The following is a 13,870-nucleotide window of genomic DNA, read 5'->3' as shown; positions in this document are numbered from 1 at the left end:
TCTCCAGTAATATATATATATAATTTTTAAAGTATATAACTATTATCCTAAGATGAAACATACATTTTGTCTTTGAGAGAAAGGAAAGAAAGACTGGTGATTTTGCGTACGTGTGCTTTCAACTGTTCCTATCTTTTCTCTTATATTTAGAATAAATTTTAGTACGAAAGTTTGTGAATCATTTTTTGTTCGTGAAAACGTTCGTACGCAGGTTTCACGCACAAATTTGTGCCTACGTGTGCTTAGTGAATGAGACCCAATGTTCCTACTATGGTAGTCAGTAGTGGCCAAGAACTGTTTGGTTACAAGCATTCTTCCAAATATCTTTCCTTGTGTTCATCAGAACAAAGACATTTAAACAGATTTGGAACAACTCAAAAGGTAGGTATGGTGACAGAATTCTTGTTTTAGGGTGAACTATCCCTTTAACAGTAGCCCACATCTCCAGGTAGATGTGTCTTTTCTCAGTGTGAAAGTCACTGCCTACAGTGGTACCTGTGACACTAAGTGTGAAAAGAAAAAAATATATAATAGCGTTCAAAGCAGATAATAGAATTACAGATGGTTAAATGTTTCTAAACTAAATGAACATATACTCACCAGATCTGTAATTTGAATATTGCATTTATTTAAATACATTAAAATTTGCAATGTAACAAAACTATTGGCATAAGAAATTCAAACACCATTTAAATGAACAAAAAATGGCTCACTTCATTTTCTGTGGCTAGTGCATCTAACACTAGTGTGTTTTTCTCCTCACCACCATCTCCATATCTCCAGCCCCCAATGACACTGTTCACAGACGACTTACAATATGAGTGCCCAATTACAAATGAGGTAAGAAAGTGGTTTGACATTTACAGATGACAGATCATGCAGAACATGCCTAAAAGCAACAAAAAGTTGTGTTGTGGAGAACACTTAAAAAAGTAAGTACATAAGAGTGTGCATAACAAAAAAATGAATTACACAGCTTTGCATCTTTGGTTACAAAGTAGGTTGAACAATTTCACAGTTTTTTATCCCCCTCCCGACCCCAAAAACACAAGACATCAAGGTAGGGGGTAGGAGAATATGGCAACTGACAACTTCTTTCCCAACATACTAGCAACAGAAGTGAAGTTTTCTTCATCAGGGTAGATCATTGAGGATTCAGTTTAGATCTTTTCCCATAAACCTGTACAAACTTGTTATGCTCTTTATATTCTTTATACTATACAAAATATACATTCACACCAGGTCTCGGCCCCTTCACATTCTTTATCTGCTGAGAAACTTTGCTTTTAGTGTTTGAACCACTACTTTGTTGTTGTTTGTTGCATTGATTTGTAGACTGCCGCTCAGTTTTATGACCAATTATTGTCAGATTGACTTAATGAAAAGGTTCCTCTCTACCCCATCAACTTCTGTGACATTGTTCCTCTCTTAGAATAGCAGCCCTATAATAAATAACAAACAGTACAATTTAACTTGACTGGTGAATCAAAATCATGTGACGTTTGGTGGCTCTGAAAATAGACTCTCGTTTCTTACATGAAAACTGCAATGTTAAAAAATACACCTCTTTCATGACTGGATTCTCTTTATTAAAAAAATAACTCTGTCGTTCTGGGTCAGTCTTGTCCTCCACAAATCCTCCACCTTTCCCAGGGAGATGGGGCCATGCGGGACCCAAATCAAGACCGTGGTCCACAGGCCTGCTTGCGTTGTACCCGAGCAGAAAAAGCCACCTCTCAGTCATCTGTCCCGACACGAGGAAGGCCGACAGCATGCACGCTTTCCGAAGCGAAGAAGGATTTTCTGCTGTTGTAATAATAACATATTTGCCGAGGCTTTATTTCTCTCTGCTGAGGAAGAGCGGGGATGTGCTTCAAGCGGAGGTAACGTTGGGCTGCGATTGTCGTGGAAGGGAGTCCATGGTCTGGTTGACATCCAGCTGAAGGTAAGGCTGAGGTTGGCTTAGGGGAGGTGGTGGCTGGGCCGGGTTTGGCCCGAGCTGGGAGGGAGTGTTGATGGGGTTGGAGCTCGACTGGACGGTGAGCTGGGAGAGCTGCTCGTTGTTGGCCAGAGATTTGAGCACAGCGTTTTCCCGCTCCAGAACAGAGTTTCTCTCATAGAGCTCCTTTATCTGCTCCCTCAACACCTCCACCTCCTCCCGCACAGCGTACATCAGATGGCTTTTTACTAAATCCTGCGTAACGTAAACACAACATGACATCACATTTTAATCAAACATAGCAACAACTTTATTAATATATAAATGTATTAATATAATAAAAAAACGCTCTGATTGATTATGAAATGTATAGCTATTTTAAATGGCCAATGCATAAACTCACCATTGCTTGCTCTATTTTGTTGTCAATGGCGACCATACTCCCTCCAGAGGCACTGCAAATGAAAAACAGCACATTAAACATTTATTCAAATACATACATCACCTGCGTGTGATTCATTTTTAAAAAGCCGAACTTTTAGAAACAACACAATTTTGCGTGTTTGGATGTCTCATCACTCCCGTTATCGCTTTTCAAACTCTCGCAAACAGCGCAGCAACGCGCACACCGCAGTTAACGTCAATCGTGCAACAGAACGTGACAACTCGCGCCAAAATTACCTGCAGCGTGAGTGACAGCGCGTGAGCGCAGGCGTGTACTGCAGCGCGCGAGCCACTCTAGCCCTCATAACGACAAACCATCAAAAACAGCTCCAACACTAGAGAGGAGCCGAGTACAGTGATGTGTGGGGGAGGCAACCTTCATCGATTTCATATTTTTTACACAGCGGGCGGACTAAACCGTAACTTCAATTTAGGGAAAACAATCGCGTCACTGAACAATGCGAGTAATTCACACACCTTCATACGCTACGTACACGCCTTTCACAGAGAACACAAAGCAGCAAAATAAACACGCATCCCTCGTGTAACATCACAGACTGACCAAAGACTATTTCGAGCAGAATCTTTGCCTAAAGAAACATGTTGGGGAACTTGTTCGACTGACAAATTATATCCAGTCTTGCAACATAGCCAAACCGCAGCGGTGGCAGAAGTTAACTTCAAGCAGAGGTATTTAAAGGCTCTCCTAAAAGTTTGCTGCCCAGTCCAGCCAAATAAACGATCGTTTGTCTTATGTAATTCTATTCTTGCCTTTCAGAAATAAGATGCAGAGTCATCAAAGTCAGAAAGTAAGATTAGTATCAAGAATCAAAGCACATCAAAGTGTCACAAAAGTGGGAGGAGACTGAAATACTGATAAGAATATTGATGAAAAATTAAATATTCTAATGATGATTATTATTGTAGTTCAAAACCGGCTTTTTAGTTTTTGGTTGTTAGTGAACACAAGCAAGGGTTTTAAAATGCACCATTCTGAGGACAAATATATATATTTTTTGATCTGTCAGTAGCATTTATCATCATGTTTGTCATTACTTTACATATAAGTAAGTTGCTGTTATTATATTTACACTAGCGTTATGCTGTTATAAGCGTGCAGGAGAGCACCAAGTAAGCATTTAAAGCCATGCTTGGCACATGCGCCACACTTCAAACGTAATAAGCGTTCACGCCAGGGTCTGTCCCAGTACTATACCTATCACAGGTCATCTTTGAATCCTTCAGCCTACTGCCAGACTGGAAAGCTTGGAAGAAAGCTGTGGAGGGATTCCTGCACCCAATTTAGTGGAGAGAAATAGAACAGTTGAGAAAGTTTTTTTTGAAAATACAGGACAAATAGAAGGAAAAAGTGGGTATATTCATATAGACCTACATATGATGATTCAGTGTAAATTGTTATTTCTGGTCTTCTGGGAAACATTAAAATCTTAGGTAGCATCCAACGAGCATTATTACAGTACAATAAATAACATCTTTAAAACAAATAACGTCTTAATGTAGTCTGTTGCCTTAGGGTGCATATTTATAGTTCGGTTCTTTTGGGGTGCATTCTTATTTCTAGTTCGGTTCGTTTTGTTATTTTGGTCTGACCCAAAAAGTTAAAAAAAAACAGCTAACAGCTTACGTGTAAAGTCGCAACGTGATTGGACAGCTTTTATGATTTATTTTTAAAACGGAACTTACCGGACGTCCAAAACAGTGCTTTGTGCACAGTGCTGCATGGGTTACACATGCTCAGTGTATGCCTGCGCATATGAGGGTATTTTTAGCAAGCCGGTAACTCGCGAAGACCTCATGAAGTGTTTAAAGCATTCAAAACAGTGCCAGGAATTCCTCCGTTACATGCACAAGCACAGATCTAATAAACACTCCTTTTATATTACCAAATCACTCGATTTTCGGGTCGTATATTTTCGGGTCGTATATATCACTTCCTGTTTTTGGTTCGGTTCGATGCCTTTGGTCCGTGTTGCGTTCATATTTCAATCGAACCGCGCCAGAGTTCGCTTGTTTAGTGCGCACCAGGGTTTGGGTGGCAGCGTTCACACTTAAACAAATAAACCGTACTAACAGAGCAATCGCACCAGAGTTCGTTTCAATTGAACCAAACATGGCATATATGAACACACCCTTAGACATCAATGAATATTTGCAATATTTGTAATAGTTGTGTATGAGTACCTTTAAGATGAGGTAATCATGCAGTCTGACTTCTTTACACTGTTATACGTGCTGATTTCTCAAGCTTAACATGGTCAACTTGTCCGAAAACGAGTTGAACGTATGACGTAGTATCGAACATGGAGTCCCTTATTGGACAATTCTCCCGTAACAATACAGTTATGATATCATGATAATATTTCTTTAGTACGAGTCAAAAAGTCCCTTAAAAGTTGTTGCAGTCCAATTTCAGCAAGGACAGCCAGATGATTATCTCCATTTTTACTCCATCTACCGCTGGGGTCTGTACCTCAAGGAAAAGTACAGAATGTCCTACTGTATACTGGGATAGAAGGGCTTACAGATGTTAGACCCTCCTTTCATAAGCCCTCTATATAGGAATGGGAGGGGACAGGAGTAGATTTACTGCATGTGTGAATATCTGGACTCTGAGCAAACAGCTTTTCCTAGAATCCCAGGACGATACCCCACAACCACACTCTTCCAAAGGACTCTATTCTTCCTGACTATGTATGTAACCTCAAGAGATGCTAGATTATATCTGGATACAATAAACATCTGGTTCATTTTCTGCCGATTTCAAACATATGGTTAATGTTACCTATGAGCTATTTATGCTGGCTAGGATCAAACCGCTGTAAGCCAATGAGAAATGCAATTGCTGTCCCGCATGCTTAATACGAGCGCTTTCATTTCATTACATCTCTCAAAAAAGGTAACCAAGCTGGAGTAACCATAACAAGTCAATAACAGTGGGTTTCCACCAAACATTTTGTCTGTAGTGCACTTTAGTGAGCTCTGCTGCACCACAGCTTAAAACTCTGAAGTAAATCAGAGCAAATAAGGTTTGCCATCAAAACATGCATTGTGAGTTTGAATAGAAAGAAAGATAAGGTGTTGAAAGGCAGTGTGAGCCACAATGCAAGCAAGAAATTTCAAAGACAGTAAGACAGTAAGTGTTTACGCAAAGTAGGCCAGTCACACTAGACTTCCCATCTACTTCTACAGATACACATCTAAACTAGAAGTGAGCACACACATACACAAATATCACATATTAACTGACTAACTTGTGATTTGCATCACTACTAAGTAAAAAAAAAGCAAGTTTGTAGAATTATCAGATCACAAAATAGCAATGCAAATTTTAATGCTGGCCAACACTAATAATTAAAGGGATAGTTCGCCCAAAAATGAAAATGCTGTCATCATTTACACACCCTTTGCCATTTCAACCCTGTACAGACTTTCTTATGCAGAACACAAAAGAGGTATTTTTAAGAATGTTGGTAACAGAACAACGGCGGTACCCACTGACTTGTATTGTTTTTTGTGTCCATACAATAGAAGTGAATGAGTACCACAATTGTTCAGCGGTCTTTTAAAAGAAAGTAAATCATACAGGTTTAAAATGACAAGAGGGTGAGTAAATGATGATAGAATTTTCTTTTTTGGGGGGTGAACTTTCCCTTTAAGAGGCTCTGTACAACACTGTGAGAGTTAATTTGACATGTTTTAACACTGGCGATTTTGCTGTGTTGTGTACTTCTCTGTAAGCTGAAGTCAGCGTTATTACTCGAAAAGAAAGAGAAAACTTACAGAATACAGAGAAGCTTTCAGGTATGACAGCACTGCGAGGCATTACATTGCTAAATTAGGTGAGAAGGTACATGCTCACTCGCACAGGTGTTGAGAGATTGAGGCAAAACTGCAAAAAAGAAACAACGTATCTGACACCTGACAAATGCCTGGTGCTTACATAAGACTAGCAAAGTAGGTCAAACTATTATTTTGATCGACAAACAAAACTAAGCTAGCGCTGAAAGCGGAGCTCTTATCTCAATATGTAATGTCACCGGAAGGCAAGCTTATCATTTCATTTTATGCTTATGATCACATCATACTTGTATTACATAACTGGTCGTCTGGAGGCTGTTGATACATTATTTCATACAAAATGAGAAAAAAAGAAGCGGTTATGCATTCTAATAACCAGATGGGGCAAAAATTTATCTCATGTTTCACAATGAGCTAATTCACATAAAACAATTTCAGATGTTACACTTATAATCCACAGATTTACAATGTCAAAAATATCCCTGTGCCCCAGAAGGTGTTATTTTGTAACCTTAGACCTGGCGTATATGTTGTTTATCACGATTTTGTGTTGAAATCACCATAATGTAAGAAAACTATCCCCTTCAATGCAAAGCGAAATATTACAAAAATATAATTATCAAATTAAAATATTCAATATTAGTGATGGTTCACCCAAAAATAAAAATTCTGTCATCATTTACTCAACCTCTTGTCATTTCAAACCTGTATGACATTCTTTCTTCTGCAGAAAACAAAAGAAGATATTTTGAAGAATGTTGTTAAATGGACCCCATTCACTTGCATTGGTTTTGCGTCCATACAATAGAAGTGAATGGGGCCAGTGCTGTTCGGTTAACTTTCTTCAAAATATCTTCTTTTGTGTTCTGCGGAAGAAAGCAAGTCATGAAGGCTTAAAATGACAAGAGGGCAAGTAAATGAGGACAGAATTGTCATTTTTGTGTGAAGTTGAACTATCACTTTAAAGCATTTATAGGCCTACATTACAGCCTGACGAATACCTATTTTGTGGAAATGTTGCCTTGTCTACAATTTTTTCCCAGTATTTATTGTACTGCATCAAATTCCTTCTGATTTAAATGAAATAACTGTATTACACCAGACTTAAACCAAAAGCTTAAATGCTATCAGAAAAACACACTAGACTGTAATAATACTACAGTATAAAGTATAACAAAATGTGGTAAAATCTGCGTTAAGCAACAAAATGTAGGTAAGCAACAGAGACTGCTAGGTGAACAATTTTGAAATACTTTTACAGAGCTTGTGTCGGAATGGACTACTTGCATGAAGTCTTCCGCATTCTCCACGATGCGGCTCAGTCATTTCCAGTAACAGTGTTAAGCGTATCTACATGTGGAGATCAAATCATGGTATATTTTATATTATATAAAATTATATTTCATACATTTTAATGACAATAAAATAACACCATACAATGATTGTGAAATGTTCTATGTGTTTTTTTTAATTAATCAGCCGTTCATTCACATTGGAAAGTATTTAAAAATATGAGTATTTTATAATAGCAATGTGCATAGAGCAGATTTAATGCCAAATAAATACATTAATTGCGCAAAATGTTGTAGCATTTATCCTTAAACGTTATAACTACAGTTTTTACATAGGCCTATAGCTATTGACAAAAAAAAATGCATTTACTTATAGCATTACATTTGTCAATAAAAAAAACCGACACAACATAGTGATCCAAACATTTAATAAAAACGTGTTGCGTGTGTTCGTCAGGTCTGTGTTCTCTCACGAATGAACACCCGGCAGTATTTGAAGTCTGTAGTTATTTAATTCAAACAGTGCTGCTATGATTCCCTGTTAGTCTCCTTCAGCCTTCTGTGATTTGCGTTCGGTGGTTAAATGTCTGCAACTGAGCTGTACGTGAGGAGAAACAGTAAAACGCTATCGTTCACGTTCACCAGCCATTACTTTCTCAGATCTTTTGAAGATTATGTACCTAGTTATGTTTAGAATATTTCTTCTTATGTCGCTGATAATGTATGTACGTAAAGGTTTCCTAGGTTTCACAGGAAGCAACGGCCCATTGTAAATACACATACCTGGAACCTAGTGAGCCGTACGATTTCAAGTCGGAAGTACGTCACGAGGCTACATGCAAGTAGTCCATAAAGGAAGATGCATGGCATCCATCCACAACCCCCAAAAAATCTCAAGTTACAGAACAGGAATGCTGCCTCAAGAAAATCACTCGACACTATCTGAACAACTCCCTGTCAGATGGCCAAAGACGCTCTTATAAATAAAGAAGGTAACCTAATGAGTAAAAAAAGTAAAGTGTTTAAGACTTATAAACGGGAAGTGGTCATATTGGTCATTTAAACGAGCATTAAAGAAGAAATGTTTTGAACTGTGAACCTTATCTTCTGAAGTGAAACACAGGGGAAGGTCTACTGTTAACTGCGTGATAGGACTCTGCTATCAAAGACACCCCCTTCCTATCAGCTACAAAAGGTGTCACCAGTTAGTGACAAGCGTCTATACCCCAGGCTCAGCGGCATGTAAGAGGCAACATGCTGACATCCATCCCTTGAGTCTTACGACTGCTGCCTACTCAGCCTATACTTCAAGAGGTGCAGTGTACATAAGTTAAAGCCACAGAATCATTACAAGCACTTGACAGTTCACCATTTCCTCTTGGGCATACCAAGCAATTCATGTATCATGCACAACTTGCAACGCTGGAACTGAAAGTTGAGCATCTAAGAGGAAGCCATGCAGTGACACTTCTCAACTGAAACTGTGTCACCAGATATGCACTGTCGCTTTTCAATTGAGAAAGTGTTTTATAGTTACTGTTAATCTGCTGCACTCGTGCCAACCGGAAGCAAACAAGAACAGCGTTTTAGGTTTTCAAAGACTGCCAAACTAGTACACACTTCTCAAAATATTAATAAACAATGCACATTAAAACAACTTCCTCTGAAATGTTAGAAACATGCAAACTCTTAATGAAATGTCATATAACAACTGAGTCAAATGTAAACAAACTATTAAAACAATATCACAACATATATTAGCATAGCAGATTTCTTTCTGGCCAAATGAGAACAACCAAACATGCAACACATGCATCATTGTGTTCACAAGACACGATCCCCAGCATGCATAGCTGAGATTTTTGGAGTCCATAAATGCAAAGAACACAGTACGAAAATTTACCAGGCCAAAGTACCACTAGAGACAATCATTATGTGAAAAAATACTTTTCATAACATGATTTAAAATAAAAGTGTGATAACACTTTTTTCCAACATAATAATAAACAATAATTGCAATTTACTTGAGCCAAGAATCATTCGGTAAGTAATAAAACTTAAGACAAAAAGAGAAGCAGGGTACACCCTCAACTTTTGAATTAAAATGTCTATCACTCATTACTTCCTAAGGATTTTTATATGTTTTAATGTATTGAACTTAATGTTTGTGTAAAATGCAAAAATGTTTACTATACTATCTTCTAATAATAACAATTACTAAATTCTCTGGTACTTCATGACCGTGGGAACCTTGCATGAGAGCACAAGTTTAGGCAAATCACCACAAAATCATTCACAATATCAATTGTCACCTCACCTGTCATCATCCCCATCAATGGGAATGGATATTCCAAAAAGACTGTTTACAGCTGGATTGGGCAGCTGCAGGCTTTCTGTGATTGAGCGCTTCACCACGTCTTTATTTTGAACAGCAGGAATCTGTGCAGAAGCGTCAGACATCCTCCGGCTCTCATCTGCCTGACCGAAGCTGCTGCTGGGCATCCCTGGGGTGCTCATGCCCACTGCTGTCCCATTCCGGGGAACCTGGGATAGCTGGTTGTGTGTAGGGGTATTAAGGCTGGGTAACGTTGGCCCTGCAGGAGCTGGCACGCTGCTGATCGTCACTGGTACTGTGGGCATGCTCTGGTTACTTTGCGGGGCCACAGGCAAACCATGTATTACTCCCGGGGCTTGGTATTGTTGCTGCTGAACAGATGTTCCTGGTGGCATGGGTGCAATGCTGCTCAACGGCCCCATGCCAGGATGCTGTAATAGGTTTGGCACAGATGACAGCGACTGGTTCGCTAACAGGATGCCTGACATTTCTACACCCAGAACCTGCATTCCTCCTGTGGCTGGGGTCTGGACGGGCGACGGCCCCTGATTGACGACATGTCCGACGGAAAGGCTGGACCCAGGGTGGGTCTGGGTGATTGTAATTGGCATTTGCTGCTGCCCATAGTCAGGCTGACTGACTGATATAAAAGCAGGCTGGGTTTGCAGGTGATGCGACATAGGCAGCTGCTGCTGGGATTGATAAAGCAGCGACTGTACTTGAGGAGGAGGCATGCTGGGAGATTTCTGAATTTGAGAGCCATCGTGAACAGGCGGCTGAACACTCTGAGGGACAGCCACATGAGAGCCGCCCTGCACCTGCTGCTGAACAGACGCGGGCACCGACTTATTATTGAAGGATTCTGGAGACGCTGACGCTGTTACCTGCTGCGGGGCAACGCTGAAGCTGTGTGGTTCAAGACAATACGGTGGACTGGTAAAAGGTGACCCTTCATAACTTGCATCAGGACCCTGACCAGACACTCCCACCTGAGCCATTACAGAGCCAACCGTAGCTCCCAATCCGCTGTCTCTATCAGCTCCCGGCTCTGTCACATTGGCGTGCCTTATACTATCCACAGTCCTGCTCGTCACAGAGCCCTCCTGATCTTTCTCGTAATACTCCGTGCAGGTCCACCGACCTCTCCTGAAGGGCTCTCCGGAGCCATGGTCAAGTTTAATGACTCTGAAGCGTGAAGTGCAGCTGGCTATAGTAGTCGAGCTTGATGAATTTGTGACTTGTGCTGGCTGAGACGTGACAGACTGTTGAACACCAATGGCCTGAGCGCCTCCTGCGCCCTGATGACCCACTGAAAGCGCGTTACGCACACCCAACCCCCCGTTAAGCGGGGCGACAGTGTGCAACTGCCCCTCCGTTTCGCACACATTGTTCAAGGTCTCCTCAGAAGAGCTCCTGTCACATACCTCGGGCTCATAGTCAGTCCTGGACATATCAAATATTTCGGAGGACACATCCTCTGTCCGGGACTCATCCGGGTCGTCCAGGCTTTCGGTGTCGTCGGTCGCGCTGTTAGCCGCGACTTGAGCCTGAGTCACACTCGTGATCTGAAAGCAACTCTTCTTTTTCGCCGGCATCTTAGACATGGCTAAAAGCTTTTAATGACACCAAGAGTCCTTAAAGACGCGGTGAACTATCTGTTTGTCACAAAACAGCAGATTAGTGCGGCACCGGACCCAAATTTCACAGTTTTGCCCAAAGAGCGTACGTCATCCGTCTTCCTCTTCTCTCCTGTTGCATTTTCGAGGCGTCAACGGCGGACGAAAACAAACCTCCACGAGCTGTGTAAAAACACGACGTCCCGATTATTAACGTATCCTTGAGTTATGGTCAACGGAGCTCGGTCGAGGCACAGACAGACAGTCGGTGCGTTTAAGGCCGCTGTCGTAGATTCAGGTTCACTCCCCCTGCTGCCTCTCACTTCTCTCCCTACAAATAAGTATGAAACACATCCTGTAAAGCGCTTTTGGGCGCTGTCTATTGTGTCACCACACTCGGCGTTTAAAGAACTGGGTACACGTTACGGACAAACTGTTTTAAAAAAAGATCAGGAATTAACGTTATGGGCTAACTAACTGGTAGACGAAAAAAGAAAATCTAAAAATTTCACCTCCCGACAAGATGGCTATAACAATTCGCGATGCATGCTGGGAAATGAGCGCAACAGGCTTGGCGCGTAAATGGATCGTGAATACGCCGAAGACTAGTGTAGCAGCGTAAATTGGGTCAACCTTCCTTTATTCAGTAGTCAAAAAAGACTAAATAACATGCGTTTGTTTAAATCTGAGTAAAAATGCATCAACATATTAAACTGCAGTGTACACAATTCATATAGGAAAACGTCTTTTAAAAACACAATTTAAATTATTATATAGGCTTGACATTTTTTATTTAAAAATTTTTTCCTTTGACATTTTTTATTTAAAAAATGTCAAAGGAAAGTGCATGTCACTGCTTTATATTGGCTGAGTAGAGACATTTGTTTATTTCAAAAAAGTGTATTGACGTATAGCATCTTTGACACATTTCAGATAAAAAGATAAAGCAATAAAATTGTATCAATATAGACAACAAAATGCAAAATAATCATTTAATGTCAGTATTACTGTAGTTTCTTATATTGTCAAATTTGTATGAAACGACATGAATACTTTCTGCAAGGTTATTTTGCAGTGGTAAATTGGTATCTTGTTATTCAATCCTAGATATATTGTTAATTTATTTTTCTCTTTAATGAGAATAGTGAGATTAAAGTGAGATTAGGACCAGCAGTTGCAGTTTTTGTGTGTGTAAAAAAAGAAAGAAGGTAATGAATTTGGCATGTTGGGTTTTATGTGTTTTGGAAAGGCTACGTTTGTAGATTGTCACTTGTGGCCGCATTTTACCTTGTATGTACATGTAGTACAGAAGCGGTAGTGGCAGAATATGACGCATGACCAGTGGGGGGGGCAATTGCACACTGCAAAAAATGACTTTCTTACTTAGTCTTTTTTTCTTGTTTTCCAGTAAAAATGTCTACAAATTCTTGAATCAAGATGCATTTTCTTGATGAGCAAAATGACCTAAGAAAATAAGTCTTGTTTTTAATAAAAAATATGAAATTTCAGTGAATTTGTGCTTAAAACAAGCAAAAAAATCTGCCAATGGGGTAAGAAAAATAATCTTGAATTAAGGTTTACCTTTTTCTTAGTCACTCAATTCAAGATTATTTTTTTATCCAAAGCGACTTACAAATGAGGTAAACCATGGAAGCAATTGGAACAACATAAGGACAACAAAAAGCATTAGCGCAGTAAAACTGGTCTCATATAGCCTACTACAGTATACAAAGCAACGTTTTTTTTAAAGGATAGAAAGAGTATACAAGAGATAGAAATCAGAACTAATCGGTCAGGTGCTGACGGAAGAGAAATGTTTTCAGCCGATTCTTAAAGATGTCTACAGAATCTGCTGATCTTGTAGCAGTGGGGAGATCATTCCACAAATGTGGAACAGATCAAGAGAAGGTATGTGAGAATGATTTTCTCCCTTTTTGGGATGGCACTACAAGACGTCGATCGTTTGTAGAGCGTAGAGATCTGGCGGATACATGAGTCTTTATTAGCGAGTGAAGATATGGGGGTGCCGAACCAGTGGTGGTCTTGTATGCCAAGAGCAGAGCTTTGAATTTGATGCGAGAGACTATAGGGAGCCAATGTAACTTAATGAAGAGAGGAGTGATGTGTGCTCTCTTCGGTTCATTGAAGACCACTCTTGCCGCTGCATTCTGGATCATCTGTAGAGGTCTGGTTGTGCAAGCTGGAAGTCCAGCCAGTAATGCATTGCAATAGTCCAGTCTGGACAGGACAAGAGCCTGGACTAGGACTTGCATAGCATGCGCGGACAGGAAAGGTGTAATTTTCCTAATGTTGTATGTAGGAGAAATCTACAGGAGAAAAAAAACTAACCCTTTCTTTCTCTCAACAGGTATGGCTTTTGTTGGAACTAGTAACTTTGTATTAGTACCTATTGTTCTAATCTGGA

The 13,870-nt window shown here is 40.1% G+C and overlaps 1 protein-coding gene across 2 annotated transcripts; it reads right to left on the bottom strand.

Moving 5' to 3' along the window:
• Window positions 1-17: 17 nt before the first annotated feature.
• On the bottom strand, window positions 18-12,020 carry LOC130553893 (TSC22 domain family protein 2-like). 2 transcript variants are annotated; one of them, XM_057333110.1, is made up of 4 exons: window positions 9,812-12,020; window positions 3,600-3,674; window positions 2,343-2,394; window positions 18-2,194 (listed from the first exon to the last, which is right to left on the bottom strand). In XM_057333110.1, exons 1-4 carry the CDS (start codon window positions 11,431-11,433, stop codon window positions 1,874-1,876), a joined length of 2,070 nt encoding a protein of 689 aa, XP_057189093.1. In that variant the 5' UTR covers window positions 11,434-12,020; the 3' UTR covers window positions 18-1,873. The 2 variants fall into 2 exon arrangements, with proteins under 2 accessions (XP_057189093.1, XP_057189094.1); XM_057333111.1 differs by lacking the exon at window positions 3,600-3,674 and having other exon boundaries at window positions 20-2,194; window positions 9,812-12,019.
• Between the last annotated feature and the right edge of the window lie 1,850 nt (window positions 12,021-13,870).

Source organism: Triplophysa rosa, linkage group LG5 (genome assembly GCF_024868665.1).
Source record: "Triplophysa rosa linkage group LG5, Trosa_1v2, whole genome shotgun sequence".
NCBI classification, from domain to species: Eukaryota; Metazoa; Chordata; class Actinopteri; order Cypriniformes; family Nemacheilidae; genus Triplophysa; species Triplophysa rosa.
Note: the sequence above shows the minus strand (reverse complement) of the source record. Positions and strands in the feature narration are given on the sequence as shown.